At 49.2% G+C, this 20,903-nt stretch overlaps 1 protein-coding gene across 1 annotated transcript; it reads left to right on the top strand.

Moving 5' to 3' along the window:
• Positions 1-9,679: 9,679 nt before the first annotated feature.
• Positions 9,680-10,600, top strand: LOC311198860 (olfactory receptor 14C36-like; the record flags this gene model as incomplete). The annotated part of the gene is made up of 1 exon (XM_084272879.1): positions 9,680-10,600. The coding sequence occupies one exon, from the start codon at positions 9,680-9,682 to the stop codon at positions 10,598-10,600; it is 921 nt and encodes a 306-aa protein (XP_084129005.1).
• Between the last annotated feature and the right edge of the window lie 10,303 nt (positions 10,601-20,903).

The following is a 20,903-nucleotide window of genomic DNA, read 5'->3' as shown; positions in this document are numbered from 1 at the left end:
CTCCTTTCCTCCTGCAACCCTTTTCCATGCCCAGAGGCAGCAAATATCCAACAGCTGCTCAATGTCCTAATGTCCAACAGAGAGTGAATGTGAACTGGAAGAGGTTTTCCTTAAAGAAGAGTTCGCTAAATTCTCACTGCCTTTTCCTCCTTGGACAGGTCTCCACACTTGACAGCAGCAGAAGTCCAACAGCAGCTCCATCAGCCAGTTCCTCCTTGTGCCCTTTACAGACACACAGGAGCTGCAGCTCTTGCTCTTCTGCCTCTCCAAGGGCGAATGAACTTGACTGCCCTTCTGGCAAGAGTTTAATGACCATTACTGCAGCCTAGAACTCCAACATGAATCCTTCCCACACTGATTCAGACCATCACCAGCTGCTCCAGGGTGGGTCACTTTAATGGGGTGCCATCCTTGAGCAACAGACTGCCCCAGCATGGGTTCTCCACTGCCCTGACAGCAAACCTGCTCCAGCACAGGCTTCCTAGGAGGTCACAGCCTCCTTCAGGTGCCTCCACCTGCTTGAACAGGTGATTTTTCTCATCCTATTGCTTATTATCTTACGTAAGAAACCAACCCCCACCTCTCTACACCCACTTGTAGGTCAAAAGCAATAAGGCCTCCCCCCAGCCTCCTTTTCTTAAGACTAATATGCCTCAGTTCCCTCAAGCTACTCCTCACAGGACTTGTGCTCCAAACCCTTCACCAGTTTCACTGCCCTTCTCTGGACACACTCCAGCATCTCAACGTCCTTCATGTAGTGAGGGGCCCAAAACTGGACACAGTACTTGAGGTGTGGCCTCACAAGAGCTGAGAATAATGGGAAATCCCTTCCCTACTCAAGATACTTACATTACTCCTGATCCATGCCAGGATGCTATTGGCCTTTTTAGCCACCTGGGCACAGTGCTGGTTCTTGTTCAGCTGGCTTTACACTAACATCCCCAGCTGTCCACTAACACCCCCAGGTCATTTTCTCCTCTAGGGAGCTCTCCATCTACTCTGCCCCAGGCCTGTAGCATCACCTGTGACTAAAGTGCAGGACCCAGCACTTGGCCTTGTTCGACCCTGTCACTGTTGAGATGGACAAACAACACATACAAGAGGTCTCCTGGTGCACAAGCAAAAAGGACCCAATTTAGTTCTGTATCCTCATTTTTATGTTTCTACTACACGTGTCCTTTTGCTAATGGTCTCTCAGGTAGATGCTATCATGCAATTGGTTGACATTTTTAACTTCACTAACAAGGTTTATCTCTTGCCAGGTTCCTTCATCTGTGGTCAGCAAATTCCTTAAAATGGTTTACTTCTCTGGATGTTCTACACTTCCTCTTTCTCAAGGGTACACTTTAGTGTCTTCAAGGCCCAGCTCTATATTCTCAACCAAGGGTTCTACAGGCCTGCCATAGTCCTCCACAACTCTCCCTTTTTGTATTTGTGCTACAGAAATCACCTTTATTATCCACTGCAGTGCCCTTTGCAGCAGAGAGATAATTCAGGGCAGCATTAGTAACAGAACTACAATAACTACCACAACAATACAATCCAGCCTTGATTGCAGACAACAATACCCCTCTAGGTAAAGCAACAGGAACATTGAAAGACCTTGATACCTTGTTTGAGGTATAATTACACCATGTGGTTTCCCAACACCCAGGTTTCCCACACACCTTGTTTCCTGGGTCACTGAATTTACAGGACTCCCGTTTCCTGGCACCACGTTTTCCACTAGCACTTGGTTTCTTGGGCCCTGATTTCCTGGGCCACTGGTTTCCCAGGGCACTGGTTTTCCAGGACACTGGTTTCTTGCCTGGCACACAGTTTTCCTGGCACATCGGTTTCCTGCATCCCCAGTTGCCTAGCACATCATGGTCTGGCCACCCTGGTTCCTGCACCCTCAGTTTCCTAGTACCCCAGCTTCCTGGCAACCCTGTTTCCTGTGCCCATAGTTTCCCACACACCATGGTCCCATGCCACTGGTGTTCTGCGCCCCTAGTTTCACATCACCCTGGCATCTCATGCCCTCAGTTCCCCAGGACCCGGGTTTCCCACGCTTCTGGTTTCCCAGGTCACTGAATTTACAGGACCCCAGTTTCCTGGTACCAAGTTTTCCACAAGCTCCTGGTGAGGGTGTAATAACTGTAGAGAATTTCTGTTGGGATGGGGATTTAAAGAACAATATTCATATATGTGTTTTTCAGAGGCCAGGGGTGGAGTGTCGCAGTTTTTGAGTAGCTGGGTACTGGGAGAGAATTGGGGCTGCAGAAAATGGCTGCTGTAAGCAGCAGCCAGAAGCTCTCTGCAGGCCCCAGAGAGTAAACATTGACTGATTCAAGGCCAGAGCTGCTGCTGGCCAAGGCTGAGACAATTGGCGATGGTCACAGCGCCTCTGGGAATCACATATAGAAGAAAGAAAAACACAAGCAGCTGCATTTGCCACCAGAGAAGGGAGCAGAATCCTGACTAAAGTGAAGTCTGCTAAGAAGGGAGGGGTGGGGGAAGGTGCTTTAAGATCTGGTCACACTTCTCATTATCTGACTCTGGTGTCACTGTCTGTGTAGTGCAGTGTCATCAATCAGAGAGTTTTCTGTCCTTCACTCTGTGTTGAGTCTGTTTTGCCCATGTTGTTGATCACAGGATGATCTCTCCCTGTCCTTATCTTGAATCCTGAGCCTCTCAATATGTATTTTCTCCCCTGTCCAACTAAAAAGGGGAGTGATAGATCGACTTTGGTGGGTGTCTGGCCTCCAGCCAGGCCTAAACCACCACACATACTAATCTCACAGAACTGGGGACTCACTGCTTCTTTTCACCCCCTCAGGATGCTGGGAGCTGTGGTACCCTTGTACCACACGCTGCATCACACACCCCATGTGACACTGGCCCAGGAAGAGCCCTGAGGCAGTGCAGGGGGCAGAATCCCACTTCTGTGGGGCTGGCTCTTCTGCTTGATAAAATACATCAAGGCTTTACTCAGCATCACATCCACCTGCACAGTGCCTTAGTCTACCTTAAATCACAGACTCCAATTTTCTGCTCTAACCCATTCATGAGGAGAGAGGCTTTCTCAGTAATGGGCCTCAGTGGGGCCAATTAACACTCTACAGCAGTTCAGATTTTTCTTCTGACCTTAACTCTTGGAGAGACTGCTTCAATCTCCTCACGGGATCTGCAGTTCATGGAATCAGCACCAAATACACCAACGGGCTCATTAAAATTGAAAAAGCCCTAACGAGCTATGTGTCTTTTCTTCAGGGTTTCAAGACTTGTACAGCTAATTGGAGAAGTTTCAGGACTCTATTTAAAGTGGAAGATTTCAATTAGTACTTACTTAAAAAAAAAAGAGATATCAATAATTTCAGGTTTTTTAGTTTTTCAAATTACAGAAGTGACAAGAGCTTTCTCTAATTGATCGTGAACAAGAGGACCACCTAAGGAGGTGTGGAAAGGTCATAACACCTGTCTCCCTGAGTTCTCACACTGCTTAGATGACCTCCCTCTACACCTCCCCAACCCCACCATGTCTCCAAGGGATGTTTGGGAGTTCCACGCTTTTCCTCCATCAGGCTTCTGCACTGAGTCTGCAGCTGAATGTTGCAGCCCCTTTGCTGCAATTCCCACCCTGTTTACCCTGAGGACTGGCTGGGAATAGAAGCAGAATTCTTCCTCATTTTGAAAAAAGTTATAAAAGAAATAAAACACATTCCCCAACTAGGAGTAAAAAACTGTATGGGGGTGGAGTATATCCCAAAAGCAAAGGACAGGGCACATGGCCAGAGAGTCTGCTGAACAGGGACCCTAAGACACAGTCGGTTTCCTCAGGGCAGGTGGAAATACCCAAAAGGCAAGTTTCAGTGCAGAGTGTGACAGTGTCCTGACACCCCAAGGACTCAGGAGGATGTGTATTTCCCCTCCTACTTTTAATACATATCCCCAGAGTTCCTAACTTAGTCTGAGTTGAGAGGCAAGAATAAACTGATGATAGTGGCTGCACACTAACAAGTTTCCAGGGGAAAGGCACTGAGTGTGGAGGGCCATGGCAGGAATGAAGATTCCTGGAGGTTTAGTAGAAGCTGCTAAGTGCTGTGGGTGATGAAACTCCTTCAGAACATTGACACATGTCTCCCTGAATGCTGATTAGAGCAGAAAATCAGAGGGAGCAATTTCAGGACAACAAAGTGAGAAGATACAGACATGCTGTGTCATGGAGCCACTTGGATGTGTCCTGGCACACCACAGGGCCCAGTGGTCCTCCAATGCCCAGTGAAATGGGGAGGCTTTTGGTCATCACTTCTCCCCCTCCTCTTTTCCTTTAAAGAGCAGGCAGCTGCCTAGATCTCAGCTCTCAGCCAGGGTAAAACCATGACCCTCAGGTCTTTCCTTGGCAAGGGAATGGTCCTAACGATGCCTCTGTCATTCCGTGTGCTAACAGTGTCCATATTTCAAACTGATAAATGTCCAGCAGTAGCTCCCAAACAAGAGGATTGAGGGCAGAAATATGTTTCTGTCCTGAGATCATCCCACGCAGCCCAGTAGCAGCCCCAGTAACCTTGGGACTGATGTCTGCCCCTACCAAGGGATCGTTCCTAACAGTGCCTGACACCATCACCTGGGAAGGAATAACCGCTGGAATCAGTACAGGCTGGGGGATGACCTGTTGGAGAGGAGGTCTGCAGAGAAGGACCTGGAGGTCCTGGTGGGTGACAGGTTGGCCCTGAGCCAGCAGTGTGTCCTGGGGGCTGAGAGAGCCAATGGGATCTTACGGGGCATCAAGAGAAGCATGGCCAGCAGGTCAAAGGAGGTGATCCTCCCCCTCTACTCTGCCCTGTTCAGGCCCCACCTGGAGTATTGTGTCCAGTTCTGGGCTCCCCAGGACAAAAAAGCCAGGGATCTCCTGGAGAGAGTCCAGAGAAGGGCTACAAAGATGATTAAGGGCCTGGAGCATCTGCCCTATGAGGAAAGGCTGAGTGAGCTGGGACTATTCAGCCTTGAGAAAAGAAGGTTAAGAGGGGATCCTATTAATGTTTATAAGTATCTGAAGTGTAGGACACAGGGGAAAATTTTCAGCCTCTTATCAATGGTCTGTGGGGGCAGAACAAGGGGCAATGGTTTCAAGTTGGAGCACAGGAAGTTCCGCACCAACATGCGGAAAGATTTTTTCCCAGAGAGGGTGACAGAGCCCTGGGACAGGCTGCCCAGGGGGGTTGTGAAGTGTCCCTCTCTGGAGATATTCAAGACCCCTCTGGACACTGACCTGTGCCACCTGTCCTAGGGAAGCTATTTTGACAGGGGGTTGGACCTGATGATCTCGTGAGGTCCCTTCCAACCCCTACAATTCTGTGACTCTGTGACTAATAGATAGATTGTGAGGCAAGGGGATTGACTGATACATTGAAAGATGAGGTAAGGGGATTGACTGATATATAGATTGTGAGGTAAGCTGGTAGACGGAGATTCACTGATAGATAGATGTGAGGTAAGGGGACTGATAGAGAGATTGTGACATAAGAGGATTGTGAGGTAAGGAGATTGATAGATAGATTGTGAGGTAAGAACATGGACTGATAGATAGATGTGAGTTAATGAGATTGATAGATTATGAGGTAAGGGGATTGTGAGGTAAGGGGATTGTGAGGTATGATGAATGAGAGGGGGATTATGAAGTCACAGGATTGATTGACAGACAGATTGTGAGGTAAGGGGATTGAATGAGATAGATTGTGTGGTAAGGAGAGTAACTAATAGATTTTGAGGTAAGGGGATAGTGAGGTAAAGGGGATTTTGAGTTAAGGAGTTTGTGAGGTAAAGAGATTGATTCATAGACAGACTGTCAGGTAAAAAGATTGACTGAGAAATAGATTGTGAGGTCAGGAGATTGACTGAGAGATAGTTTGTGAGGTAAGGAATTAGACAGATTGTGAGTTAAGTGCATTGTGAGGTAAGGAGTTTGTGAGTGTTGCAGTTTTGTGTAGCTGGGTGCTGCAGAAAATGTCTCATGTAAGGAACAGCTAGAGCTCTCTGCAGGTCCTGAAGAGCAAACATCGGCCAATTCAAGGCCATAGGTGCTGCTGACCAGGGCCGAGCGAATCTGCGATGGTCACAGAGCCTCTGGGAATCACACAGAGGAGAAAAAAAACACAAGCAGCTGTAACGCCCATCCTGAAGTGAGGCCAGAGGGAGGTCCCAGGGAACTGCAGGCCTGTCAGCCAAGAAGGCCAACAGCATCCTGGCCTGGATCAGGAATAGTGTGACCTGCAGGAGGAGGGAAGTGATTGTTCCATTATCCTCAGCTCTGGTGAGGCCGCACCTCGAGTTCTGTGTCCGGTTTTGGGCCCCTCACTACAAGAAGGACACTGAGATGCTGGAGTGTGTCCAGAGAAGGAAAACGAAGCTGATGAAGGATTTGAAGCATAAGTCCTCTGAGGAGCAGCTGAGGCAACTGGGGCTTTTTAGCCTTCAGAAAAGGAGGCTGAGGGGGAGACCTTGCCGCTCTCTCCAACTACCTGCAAGGAGGAATGTAGAGAGGTGAGAGCCGGTGTTTTCTGTCAGGTAACATGTAACAAGATGAGAGGGAATGGTTTCAAATTGCACCAGGGGAGATTTAGGTTGGATATCAGGAAGAATTTCATTACTGAAACATTAGTCAAGTATTGGAACAGGCTGCCCAGGGAAGTGGTGGAGTCATCATCCCTGGAGGGATTTAAAAGGTTCCTATAGATGTTGTGCTTGAGGACATGGCCTAGAGGTGGACTAGGCAGGGGTAGGCTTTGGTTGGACTCAATGACCGTAAAGGCCTCTTGTCAACCTAAGTGATTCTATGATTCTGTGGTACAGTTCCAGGAAATCCCTGTTCTGTCATGGTGGGAAAGCACTGTCATTCAGAAACATAGTTGAGTGGTTCTGCTGTTGGAAATGTGCTTGTAAAATTTTTATAAATGTCAGGGGAAAAAAAAGGAAGAAAAAGTTGTGCACCTTTCCAGGCAGACACAATGGAAAGGGAGCACAGCTCATCATTACACAGTGTCTGGATCACACAAGACCAGGAGATACTGCATTAGCAATGGGATGAACGTGGTCGGTGTTATTGAAGCTTAGACAAACTAGGAGGGGGAAAAAACACAAACCCAACAGCTAAAAACCCTGCTAAATACAGACTGGTCCTAACATGAGTTACATGGCAGTGATATGCAGAATGAGCAGTTTGTTGCTGCTTCGAGACATCCAGTCATCACTTCCCAAACGGCATCATTGAGCTCCTGGTTCCTCATGCTGTAGATGTGAAATTTTAATTCTGGAGGAACCACTGACTAAAAGCTGTCACTACCAGGTGGAAATGATGGAGGGGAGCTTCAGGTAGGTGAACACAGCAGTGATGAGGAACAGGGAGACCATGGCCAGGTGAGGAAGGCAGGTGGAAAAGGCTTTGTGCCGTCCCTGCTGCGAGGGGATCCTCAGCACAGTCCTGAAGATCTGCACATAGGACACCACAATGAACACAAAACACCCAAAAGCTAGACATGCTCTGATTACAATTTCACTGAGGTAGGATCATGAGTGAGAGAGCTTGAGGATCTGGGAGATTTCTCAGAAGAACTGGTCACAGGCATTGCCCTTGCAGAGGGGCAGTGACAATGTATTGGCCGTGGGAAGCAGAGCACTGTGAATCACAACGCTGTGACAGTATTTTTAAGAAGGGAAATAATAACCAGCAGCTCCTTTTTGCCACCAGAGAAAGGAGTGAGAAAGTGTAAGGGACGTTGCAGACAACAAGGTCAGTGAAGTAGGGGGACAAGGTCCTCCAAGCCTCATTGCAGAGATTCCCCTGCAGCCCGTGGAGAACACCATGGTGAATGAGGGTGTTTCCACACAGCCCATGTTGGATGATGTGGAACAGTGATTGTGTCTGCAGCCGATAGAGGTCCCCAAGGTTGAGCATGTGAGGACACTGAAAGAGGCTGTGACCTCATAGGAAGCCTGTGCTGGAGCAGGTTTGCTGGTAGGGCTGTGGAGGACCGACGCTGGAGCAGCCTGTAATGATCTGAAGTTATGTGGGAAAGACTCACGTTGGAGGGGTTCATGCAGGACTGTCTCCTGTGGGTGGGACCCAATGCTGGAGCAAGGGGAGACAGTGAGGATTCCTCCCCCTGATCAGGAAGGAGCAGCTGAGACGATGTGCGATGAACAGACCCCAACCCCCATTCCCTGTCCCCCAGTGCCACTCAGCTGGAGACAGTAGAGAGTTAAAGAGTGAAGTGGACCCTGGGATACACCCGGTGGGTGTTTAAAAATTTCATTTCTCTAGGTTCTTTTCTCATTCCTCTGCTCTCTTTGGATTGAGTGATGCAATAGATTGATTTTATTGTTGGTGTCAAGTCTGTATTGCCAATGAGAGTAACAGCTGCATGACCTCCCCCTGTGCTTTCTCCCTGCATGATTTCACCCTGTCCTGATCATTCTGCTCCCAGGCAGAATGATCTCAGAGATGAGGTCATAGAATGATCCCCATGAGGCCTGAGACACCAGGAGCGAGCCTACAAGAACTAGGATGGAAAGAGCTCATGGCAACCCGGCAGCGCTGCAGAGTCAGCTCTGCCCAGGAGCAGCTCCTCTGCCAAGCACACAGGGCTGGGGACACTGCCTGTAGGCACCGAGGGGAGACCTGTGAGGCTGAGAGTGCTGATGGATGCTGAGAGCTCACTGGAGGAGAAAGGTAAAGAGACTTTTCTTTGAATTTTCTGCTCTTGGTGACTGGGTGGGAAGTGGGAGCTGAGGTTTTCTCGATAACTTTGCAGAAGGCAGTGGAAACTCATTGCTCATTAGGGGTTGGACCCGATGATCTGGAGGTTGGACACAATGATCTCTCGAGGTCCCTTCCAACCCCTACAATTCAGCGATTCTGTGATTTTGTGACTTGTTAGAGATTCTCCTGAGCCCTGCACACACAGAGGTTCTCCGGGGCAGTGCCCTGATGCCAGGAGGGGTCTGCAGAGCAGAGCTGAGCTCAGGGCAGTTTAGATGATGTCTGTGAGTACAGAGTGGGAGGTGACATGGGCAAAGAGAAGCAGCTGCAGGGACAGCTGTAGGCAGCAGAGACATTGTCAGGGAGGGAGAAGGAGCTGCTCTCAGCAATGCCTTGACTGTGGGGATTTGGTACCTCCCTGACATTCCTTGCAATGCAGACCCTTTCCCTCACCGACCTCCTGGTTTCTGCCACCCAGCACAGACTCTGCACACAGAGTTCCAGGGTTTCAGGCTGAGTCTTCTTCTTGGCAGCACAACCCGCAGAGAGGAAAAACCCCCGAGTACCTGCCTGTCTGTCCCTGTACTTCCAGCCATGGCTGGAGCATTTCTCCCAGTTTCCCCCTCTGTCCTTGCTGCCTTTCTCACCCGGTTACTTGGGGCTCTGGGCACATCCATTGGTGGGGATGACCTTGAGATGACCCTCACTTCAGAACCCCCATCTACAGACATCCCACAGGACTTCCCTCTTTCCATTAGTGAAAGACTCAAGCCAGCACAAAGCAGACCTCCCAAAAGGGACCTGCCAAAAGTCTCCCTGAATACAATCAGTCAACCTGAGGGCATTCCATAAGTAGTAAAAGGGATTTTCCTCAAAGAAAATTTCCCTAAATTCTCTCTGCCTTTTCCTCCTTCAACAGGTCTCCACAGTTGACGGCAGCAGATGTCCAACAGCAGCTCCATCAGCCAGTTCCTCCTCCTGCCCTTTGCAGACACACAGGAACTGCAGCTCCTGCACTTCTGGCTCTTCCTGGGCATCTACCTGGCTGCTCTCCTGGGCAATGGCCTCATCATCATCACCATAGCCTGTGACCAACACCTCCACACCCCCATGTACTTCTTCCTCCTCAACCTCTCTGTACTTGACTTTAGCTGCATCTCCACCACTGTTCCCAAATCCATGGCCAATTCCCTGTGGGACACCAGGGCCATCTCCTACACAGGATGTGTGGCTCAAATCTTTTTCTTTGTATTTTTGATCGTCACAGAGTACTGTCTTCTCACTGTCATGGCCTATGACCGCTACGTTGCCATCTGCCAGCCCCTGCACTACGGGACCCTCCTGGGCAGCAGAGCTTGTGTCCACATGGCAGCAGCTGCCTGGGGCAGTGGGTTTCTCTATTCTGTGCTGCACACAGCCAATACATTTTCACTCCCACTCTGCCATGGCAATGCTGTTGACCAGTTCTTCTGTGAAATCCCCCAGATCCTCAAGCTCTCCTGCTCAGACACCATCAGGGAAGCTGGGCTTAATATGGTCAGTGCCTGTTTAGCCTTTATGTGTTTTGTGTTCATTGTGGCGTCCTATGTGCAGATCTTCAGGGCTGTGCTGAGGATCCCCTCACAGCAGGGACGGCACAAAGCCTTTTCCACCTGCCTCCCTCACCTGGTTGTTGTCTCCCTGTTTGTCAGCACTGCCGTCTTTGCCTACCTGAAGCCCCCCTCCATCTCCTTACCATTTTTGGACCTGGTACTGACATTTCTTTACTCGGTGGTTCCACCAGCACTGAACCCCCTCATCTACAGCATGAGGAACCGGGAGCTCAAGGATGCCGTGTGGAAACTAATGACTGGATGTTTCTAAGCAGCAATAAACTGCTTACCTTCTTCTGCATATTACTGGCCCTTTTTAGTAGGGTTTTTATTTATTTACAGTTTTTGTCTTTCTTCATTGTCTGAGCTATAATATGATGGGACACATTTATCTTATTCCTAATGAGGTATCTGCACATCTAGTGTGACCCATACACTTTTTGATGAGGAGCTGGGCTCTCTTTCCATCATGTCTGCCTGGAATTGAGCAGAATTATTTTTTCTTTTACTATCTCCTGACATTAATTAAATATTTAGAAGCACATTTGCATCAGCTGATTTAGTCGACTACTTGTCTGAAATGGCAATGCTTTCACACAATGACACAACAGGAATTTCCTGGAATTGTGCCATAGAATCATAGCATTACTTAGGTTGAAAGAGACCCTTACGATCATTGAGTGCAACCACAGCCTCACCATGCCTAGTCTGTGACCTGAAGCACAACACCTACATGCCTTTTAAATACTCCCAGGGAAGCTGATTCCACCACTTCCCTGGGCAGCCTATTCCAATACTCTTCTACCCTTTAAGTAAAGGAATTCTTCCTGACATCTAACCTAACTTTCCCCTGGTGCAAATGGAAACATTTCACAGAATCGGAGAATCACAAGGTTTGAAAAGACCTTTAGGATGTTGTGACCCATGTGCAACAACACCAACTCCACTTGGTGTTGTTAAACCTCATCCCATTGGTCTCAGCCATTTGGTCCAGACTGTTCAGATCCTTCTGAAGACCATCCCTCCCCTCAGGCAGATCAACACTTCCTCCCAGCTTAGTGTCATCTTCAGACTTACTGAGGGAACATTTTGATCCCTTCATCCAGGTCATTGATAAAGATGTTGAACAGAACTGGACCCAGGACTGAGCCCTGGGGGATGCCACTCATGACCAGCCTCCAGCTGGATTTTGTTCCATTCACCACCACCCTTTGGGCCCAACAATCCAGCCAGTTTTGAATCCAGCTGTTCAGGCCAGTGGCAATCAGAAGTTGTGACAGATGAAGGATCTTACAGGCCTGAAACCTCCTGAGGTTGTTGTTGTGGTTTTACCCTGGCTGAGAGCCGAGATCCACGCAGCTGCCTGCTCCTTAAAGAGCAGGGGAAGAGGGAAGGGGGGGTGGGTGAGAGGCAAGGGAAGGGAAAAGGAAGGGGCAAATAACCCCAAAACCAAGAAACTAAGAGGCCCGTGGGTTGGGATAAGGATAGTTTACTAAGATAACAGAAAGATACAATGTAACAATGCTGACAGGACTTCAGAGCAAAAATATATGAAGCTGTTGCTACACAATGCAGTTTCTCACCAAACCCACAGCTCAGGCCGTGCCACCCAGAGCCGTCCCGGAACCCGACTGTCTCCCGAAAACCGTGCGTCCCAGAGCCGCCCCTGCTCTTCCTCCTCTCAGCCCCCTGTTTCCTGGGCAGGACAGAATTAGCATGGAATACTCTCTTTGGTCAGCTGGGTCACCTGTCCTGGCTTCACCCCTCCTTTCTCATGAATAGAGAAATATGAAGAGCTGAGAAAGTCCCTGACTGTCTTACAGCAACTAAAAACATCAGGGTGTTATCAGCACTGCTTTCATTTTAACTCCCAAACACAGCATTCCATCCACTGCTACAAATGAAGTTAACTCCATCCTGACCGAAACCAGGACAGTTGTGCACTAGTGGAACCAGTGAAGTTGACCCCCTTCACACGCTGCTTGGCCGTAGCAGGCAGCTGAGGAGAGAGATTTCATGGGTATTAAACTGTGTCAAGTTGAACTGCTGTTTGTTGTCAGAGAAATCTGTCCCTGCCTATGAGCACAGATGATGCCAGGAAGTGTTGGGAGTCCCAGGAGGCCAGTGAGGGCACTGCTGGGCTTGGGGAAGAGCAAGGTTCTCCAGACAGGGTTGGATCTGAAGAGACTGCTTTTCCTGCCTGTCCAGATCTCCTTAGGAGACCTCTGGACCAGCACCCATTGCAGCATGCTGCTGAACTTTCTTCCATGATCAGAGATATGACAGAAACTTTTTTTCCTATGAAAAAATCCTGCATTGTGAAACTCCTTTGAAATTTTCATCACCCAAATAAAACCTCTCCAATTAGTTACACAAGTTCTATTTATTATAAAGACAATTACGTGGAGAGCCATGCTTGTCAGGGATTTCTGGTTGTTAATGAGCCCCATGGTGTGTTTTCTTCTGAGTCCACAGACCTCAGATACCAAGAGGAGAGTGAATAAACCTCTCAAGAAGTTCAAGTAAAGAATAATGCTCAAACTGCCTTGAAGCATTCAGGAACCCTAGTGGAAGCCATTCCTGACAAAGCCTCCCCATGGTCTCCTTAGAGTAGACAACTGGAGGCCATGAGGACAAACGCAGACACAGCACAGGCAGCTCTGATGCTGAGGACACCCTGGCTTGTTCTGAGGAAGCAGAAATGCCAAGTGCTGACCCTCAGCCCCTGGGCAGGCAGATCTTGATCCTCACCTATGTCTCAGGGAAGGACAGGGGTCACACATATGGTGACCTCCCCTCGGGTGGGTGCAAGGAGGCAACGATGCTCCATGGCCATGAGGACAATGTGTCTCCTCTGAGGCCTCTGTGGCAGAGCCATCAGCCATAGCCAAGGGGACAAAGATCTTGTTTCTCTCAGGACCTTTCAGCCTGTCCAGCACCCTTGGCCATCTACAACACAGCCCATCCCACACTACCCCATGCCTTTGCCTGTTTTCCTGCAGGCTGCTGGCATCAAAACCCCTCCCCAACCACACTCTCACCCCACAATATACCTGCCTGTTCTGCTGTCTCTCCCTCCTCGCCTGCTGTTCCCACAAAGACCTCGTATCTATCAGGTGCTTTCAGCCTGGCTGGCACCCTTGGCCATCTGCACCACAGCCCACCCCACACTTCCCTCTCCCTCCTCACCAGCTGATCCCAGAAACACAAAGCCACCAGCTCACCCACACTTGCTCTTGAGTGATGTTCTGCACCACAGCACTCTCCTCAGAATGAGATTTCTTTATCTTCATGGCCACTCTGACCTTCAAAGCTGCAGTTTCACATGGACTTCCTTTCTTGTTTTCTTTCCATGTTGCACAGAGTGGGTTTCCCTCAGTCTCCCCTTCCCCAGGCTAAAGAAGCCGTGTGTCTCAGCCTCTCCACACAAGACCCCTAGCCATATCTGGGCAGACTTTTATTTGACAACGTGACAGTTCCTCTCCTTCCTCCAGACTGGGGAGTCCCACACTGGGACTGACTGCTCCAGACTTGGCCACACCGGTGCTGAGTCCACATGGACCAGAACAGCCTTTGTCTGCGTGGCCACACTCCTGACAGTGCAGCCCAGTGTGCTCATGGCCAAATTCCTGTTCAGCACCTCTGACTGCTACGGGATCCCCTGAAATGACCAAATTCTTCTCATTGCAGCCAGTTCTCCACCCATCATCTCTGAGCTGTCTTGATGTGGGGGTGTTGAGCTGGAAACTTTTCTCATGGTTTCACCTCAGGGGGGCAACAACATGAAAATTAATTCCACCCCAGATAATTAAGATCAGAATAAGAAGATCTCTTCTGGATGGGAATCTTCTTGATGTTTTTATTCAAATCTAATCCCAGAGTTTCTCAAGGTTTGTTTGAAGTGACGCTCCATTGTGTTAATGGTTCCTGTGTGCTTGCAGATGGCTCTCCAACTGGTGGTGCCACTAACAAAGTGACAGCAACAGGTGTTAAAGAAGGTGAGAAATAAGAAATAAAACCAAGAGATCCTTTCTAAATGACTTTGCAGTGGGCCACTGGAAGAAGCCTCATGTCCTCACAGTCTGCTCCCCCGTGTCTTGGAAGAAAACCAATGTTGTAGCTGCCTGAGGGTGAAAACAGGAGGGCTCAACTCATAAGAATGCTTTTGGAGGACAGTGATGATATTACTAGACTCAGACAATCACAGAGTACCCGGCTGAAAGGGAACTCAGGGACTATTTGGTCCAACCATTTTTGGCAAGGGCTCAGTCTCAAGAAAAGCACCACACAGACCAACTGGCCCCACCCCCCATCCCACTGACTCTTACAAATGTCCGATGTTGGGGAATCCATCACTTCCCATGGAACATTGTGCAAACCCTGGTTCTCAGGGTAAAAGTTTCTTCCTATGTCCTGTGGGAATCTCTCTAGCAGGAACTTGCACCCATTATTCCTCAGCTCTTCTATGTGATTCGTTCTAAAAACAGGAGTCTCTCCCTTCTTTGTAGACAGCCTTTCAGTACTGGCACCTGTTAATGAGGTCTTACCTAAGCTTTTTTTTTCTGGTGGCTGAACAAAACCAGCTCCCTCAGCCTTTCCTCAGATGACAGGCTGCCCAGGCCTTGGATCATCTTTGTGGCCCTTCTCTGGACCTTCTCCAGACTGGACAGAACTTTTTTTTAGAGCAGCAGTGACCAAAACTGCACCCAGAATTCCAGGTGGGGCCTGACAAGTGCTGAGTAGAGTGGGACAGTGACTTCTTTATGTCTGCTGATGATCCCCATGTTGATGCCCCTTGGAGCTGTTTGCTGCAGCAGCACTCAGTTTATTCCTAGTGAGCTGCTTGTTCACAAGAACCCCCAGGTCCCTTTCCACAGAGCTCTTCTCCAGCCAGGTGGATCCCAGTCACTGCTGTGTTCCTGGATTATGCTTTCCCATGTCCTAGACGCTACACTTGACCTTGCACACTCTTCCAGCCTGTCCATATCTTCCTGCTGGGTGGCAATCCCTTCCCACATATCTACTTTCCCTGCTGAGTTCGGTATAACCCACAAACTTCATCAAGGTTAACTTTTGGTCAAACTTCAGGAATTTTCTTTCAGCTCCCCAGCGCATGACATCAGGGCAGGACTGTGATTGCCTCATGACTATTTCGTGTATTTGGAGTGGTTATTGGCTCTGCTACTTGTGGGGAGAAGTTTAATGAGATTTAACAAGAGCAAGTGTAGGGTCTTGAAACTGGAGAAGAGCAACCTCAGGTACCAGTATAGGTTTGGGACTGGCTTCTTGGAGAGTAGCATAGGTGAGAGAGACCTTGGTGTCCTGGTGGACAATGGGATGACCATGAACCAGCAATGTGCCCTTCTGGCTAAGAAGGCCAGTGGCATCCTAGGGTGTATTAGAAGCGGTGTGGTTAGTAGGTCAAGAGAGGTCCTTGTCCCCCTCTCCTCTGCCCTGATCAGACTGTACCTTGAATAGTGGGTTCAATTCCATGCCCCTCAATTCAAGAAGGACAGAGAACTTATTGAAAGAGTCCATCATAGGGCTACCAAGATGGTTAAGGGGGTGAAACACCTTCCTTATAAGGAGAGGCTGAGGAAGCTGGGCCTCTTTAGCTTGGAGAAGAGGAGACTGAGGGGTGACCTTATCAACAGACTGCCCAGAGAGGTTGTGGAGTCTCCTCCTTGGGAGACATTCAAACCCGTCTGGATGTGTTCCTGTGTGATTTAGTCTGGGTGATCCTGCTCTGGCAGTGGGGTTGGACTAGATGATCTTTCGAGGTCCCCTCACACTCCTAACGTTCTGTGATCCTGTGGCACATCTGTTGCAAAGTCTCCATTACCTTCAGAAGTGCTATTCCCATTTCCTTGCTTTATCAGGGGATGGGGCTGGTGTTGGGCTTTTTACAGTGTAGGACAAAGGCATTTTCTCCTCATCCCTTTTCCTCTGTGTGGCTGCTATTCACACACCTGCTTTATGTCTATCCATGCCAGTCCCTTCCCTGTCTGCAGATAACCAGACTCAGGACCTACAGCTCATTCCCAGGAGCAAAACAAGTCAGCTGAAGAAGGACAATGCAAAGCAAGATGGCCAATACGAGACTGAACATGGCTGATCTCAGCACTAACATAAAAGAGACCTTTCTCCTTCCAAGCACTTACTTGCACACCCCCTCAGCACCATATTTCCCCTCTGCTACAGTGGGTTTTGGGGTAATAATATGGTGTTTGGGGGTATCAATGTGATTGGGGTTTAAGATAAAGCTGGGGAGGGAGGGAGGACATTTACTGTTGCTGGGGGGGGTAGAGGTTGAAGCAGGATGCTGGGGGAGATATGGTGGAATTTGAAGTTGAAAAGGAAGGGGTTTGGGTGAGTAATATGGGGCTGGGGGGTATAGAGTTTTCTGGGCTGATAATGTTTGGCTGAGGGTGCATAAGTTGTGCTGGGGGAAACACTTAGTGCTGTGGGGTTGGGGCATGGGGGATGTAGAGTAGTGCTGCAGGGAACATGGGGGGATTTTGGGTGGGAAGGGTGGGGTTTGGGCTTTCTAGAGGGCTTTGGGGGCAACCAGGGTCACTGTGTAGCTATAATGTTGGGTTTGGAGTGGAGGTTAAGCGGGTAGGAGGTGAACCCAAAGGTGGTCCAAGGGACATTGCAGCAGGGAGCACAGAGCGTGCTAGGGGGAGATATGGAGTTATTTGAGGAGGAAAGGAGGGGGTTTTGGGTTGTTGGGCGGCCAGCAGTGGTGCTGTGGGTTTAATGCAGTGCTGGGGATTGAGGGGGGAATCTATGGGTTCTGGAATGACCCTGGGAGCGGTGTAGACAGTGCTGTGGGTGTATAAGTGGGATTTCTTTGGGGGAAGTAGGGGGTCAAGGGGGATACGGGGGGGAGGGGGGAGTGTCCGCCAAGGTACCTGGGAAGGATTAAGGGTGGGCTGGGGGGCGGGCTGAAGGTGTGGGGGGCACCCATGATTGCAGAAGGGAGGGCATCTGGAGGGAGTAGAGTAGTGTTTGGGTGAGATATGAGGGGATTTGGAGGTGAAAATGAAGGGGTGGGTGTAATTAGGTTTTGGGGAGCCACCAGGGATGCTGGGAGGGTTAATTGTGGGGGCACCCATAGGTGATGGGAGGGGTGTGGGGATGTTGTACAAAGGTTCTGGGGGTGGATATAATGGAATTTGGGGGGTAAAAGGGGAGGCTTAAGGCAATAATATGGTGCTATATGTTCTGGCTATACCAGTGCCCACCTTCCAACCTGTTAAACGTCCAGCAGTACATCCCAAGCAAAAGGTGTGAGGGATGGCAGATGTTCCTGGCCTGAAACCTCCCCAAGAGTACGCAAGCAGCCACATAAACCTTGAGCTCATGAATTCCCAGCCAAGGGAACAGTCCTAACAGTGCCAGATGTCATTTTCTGGCTCTTCCATAGTCCAACATCGAACATGCTGAACGTCCAGCAATGGAGTTCCAGGGTCTCTAACACCTATTGCTGGCATTTCATTGGAGGCACCACAAGTTGGAGAGACACCTGCAAGCACATGTGGACCATTAAAAAGATGGAATTTCCCTTCAAAAAGACCTCAACAAACCTGCACAGGTGACCCAAATTCGGCAAAGGAGGGTGTTCCATGCCAACTCCATCAAGCTCAGCATAAAGGGGGCTGGTGGGGGGGAGGAGTGCAGGGCTCTGACCTGTACAGCCTGAGCTGTGTGGTTTGGTGAGAAACTGCACTGGGCATCACCAGTGTTGTATGTTTTACTATTTTTTTTGTTTTCATTTCCCTCCCCTCCCCCTGTCTCCAATCCCTCCCACCCCACATCATCCTCCTAGAGAGAACGTGGCCTCTTGATGTCCAGCTCTTGTCTGGAACAAAACAATTACAAAAGGTTCCAGCACAACTCCCGCACATCAAGACAGGCTCAGACATGACGGGTGGAGAACAGGCTGCAGGGAGCAGAATTTGGTCATTCCAGGGGCTGCCATAGCAGTCAGAGGTGCTGAACAGGAATCTGGCCATGAGCACATTGGGCTGCACTGGGCGGAGAGTGGCCACGCAGACAAGGACCCTTCTTGTCCATCTGGACTCAGCACCAGTGTGGCCAAGTCTGGAGCAGCCAGTCCCAGTGTGGGGCTCCCCGGTCTGGTGAAATGTGGAGAAACCCTCATGTAGTCACAGAAAGTCTGACAAGACACAGTTAGGGGTCTTGTGTGGAGAGGCTGAGAGACCCGGGCTTCTTTAGCCTAGGGACGTGCAGCCTGAGGGAAGCCCTCATGTGCTACAGGGAAAGAACATAAGAAAGGAAGTCCATATGAAACTGCATCTTTGAAGGTCAGAGCAGACGTGAGGATAAAGAAATGTCATTCTGAGGGCAGTGCTGTGGTGCAAAATGTCACTTTGAGGAAGTGGGGATGAGCTGGTGGCTTTGTGTTTGTGGGAACAGCTGGCAAGGATGGAGACACAGCAGCACAGGCAGGGAGATCATGGGGTGAGAACATGGTCGGGAAGGGGATAAGGTGCCTGCAGGGAAACAGGCACAGGTGTGGGGAACTGTAGGATGGACTGTGGTGCAGATGGCTGAGGGTGCTGGACAGGCTGAAAGGGCCTGATAGAAATGAGGTCTTTGTACCCTTGGCTGTGGCTGATGGCCCTTACACAGAGGCCTCAGAGGAGACACATTGTCCTCGTGGCCATGGAGCATCATTACCTCCTTGCACCTGAACCAGGGGAGGACACCATGTATTAAACCACTGTCCTTCCATTGGGTCACACTCACCACAACCAAAGGAAGAGCCCTGAGACACTGGTGGGGGTAAGGATCTCCCTGCCCACAGCCTGAGGTCAGCACTTGGCATTTCTGCTTCATCAGACCAAGCCAGGGTGTCCTCAGCATCAGAGCTGCCTGAGCTTTGCCTGTGTTTGTCCTCATGGCCTCCAGTTGTCTGCTCTAATGAGCCCATGGCAAGGCTTTGTCAGTAATGGCTCCCACTGGGGCCTGTTAGTGCTTCAAGGTATTTTGGACATTACACCAGACTGAAATTCTTGAGAGGTTTCTTCAGTCTCCTTTTGGTATCTTGAGGTCTGTGGACTCTGAAGAAAAGACACCATTGGGCTCATTAATATCCAGAAATCCCTTAAAACCATGGCTGTTCAACATATTTTAATTAAAAAAAAATTAAGACTTGTATGACTAATTGGAGAGGTGAGTTTGAGTGATGAAAATTTCAAAGGAGTTTCACAATGGAGGATTTTTTCATAGGAAAAAATGTTTCTGTCACATCTCAGATCATGGAAGAAAGTTCAGCAGCATGCTGCAATGGGGGCTGGTCCAGAGGTCTCCGAAGGAGATCTGGACAGGCAGGAAAAGCAGTCTCTTGAGATCAAAACCTGCATGGAGAACCTTGGTCTCCCCAAAGCCCAGCAGTTCCCTCACTGGCCTCCTGGGACTCCCAACACTTTTCCTGGCATCATCTGTGCTCACAGGCACAGACAGATTTCTCTGACAACAAACAGCAGTGTAATCATGATGCAGTTTAATACCCATGAAATCTCTCTCCTCAGCTGCCTGCTACAGCCAAGCAGCGTGTGAAGGGGGTCAGCTTTCAGAGGAGATTCTCTCCCTGAACAGATTTAATCAGATACATAGAAAGGTCACTTATCAACACACTGACTTCCTGACAGATCAGTTCATTAGACTTCTGAAAGATGGGACATCTCCAAATCTCTTAATCTCAAAGCAGGAACTGGAGACTGAGCAGCATCTGAATGACCAAAGAGGAGCGGAGGTGGAATGCAGTGAGGATATGTCCATCTAGTGTGCTGAAAAGCTGTCCTTAGGCATGGCCACATCATCAGGAGAGGTGGAAACACCTGCATGATGTGGGAGATGAAAGAGACAGACTGGAGGTAAGACAGGTACAGGGGAATGTGAGTATTTCTTCTGCTGCTGTGGGTACCAATACTGGCAATTCCCATTCTCTCCTTGTGGGAAAGCATTGCCACTCCTGACAAGTGGACGAGTGATTCAGTAAATGAAGAGGTGCTTGTGAATTTTTTCAAATTAAAAAAAAATAAATAAATAAAGAAGGAAAATTTATTTCCCTTTGGAGGCAGACATGCTGCCAAGTGTGCATACTTTTCATTTTGTAGTGTCTGGAGCAGAGAAGACCTAGAGATTCTGCGTTAGGAATAGGATGAATGAGCATCATGTAATTATAACAAAGACAATCTAAAGGGAAAAAATATTTAAAAAAAATAAAACCTGCTAAAGAGAGACTGGTCCTAAAGTGAGTTTCATGGTCAGTGATATGCAGAAGAAGATGAGCACCTCATTGCTGCGTAGAAACTACCAGCATCCTTGAGGTCCTGGTTCCTCATGCAGTAGATGAGGGGATTCACTGCTGGTGGAAACACAGAGTAAATGCTCTATGGGGTCCAGTTTCTTCTACACTGAAACATGTGACAACAGAGCGTCCAGCACAGGGTAGCTGAGACCAGGGCTGATGGACAGAGCAGCTCTCCCCACGCTGCACTCAGGGGAAGGTTTCACTGGCACTGCAGCAGCAATGTCAGGGA

This window comes from Gallinula chloropus (assembly GCF_964237585.1).
Source record: "Gallinula chloropus genome assembly, chromosome: 19".
Classification (NCBI taxonomy): domain Eukaryota; kingdom Metazoa; phylum Chordata; class Aves; order Gruiformes; family Rallidae; genus Gallinula; species Gallinula chloropus.
The sequence above is the reverse complement of the archived record's forward strand: the minus strand, read 5'-3'. Positions and strand labels throughout refer to the sequence as shown.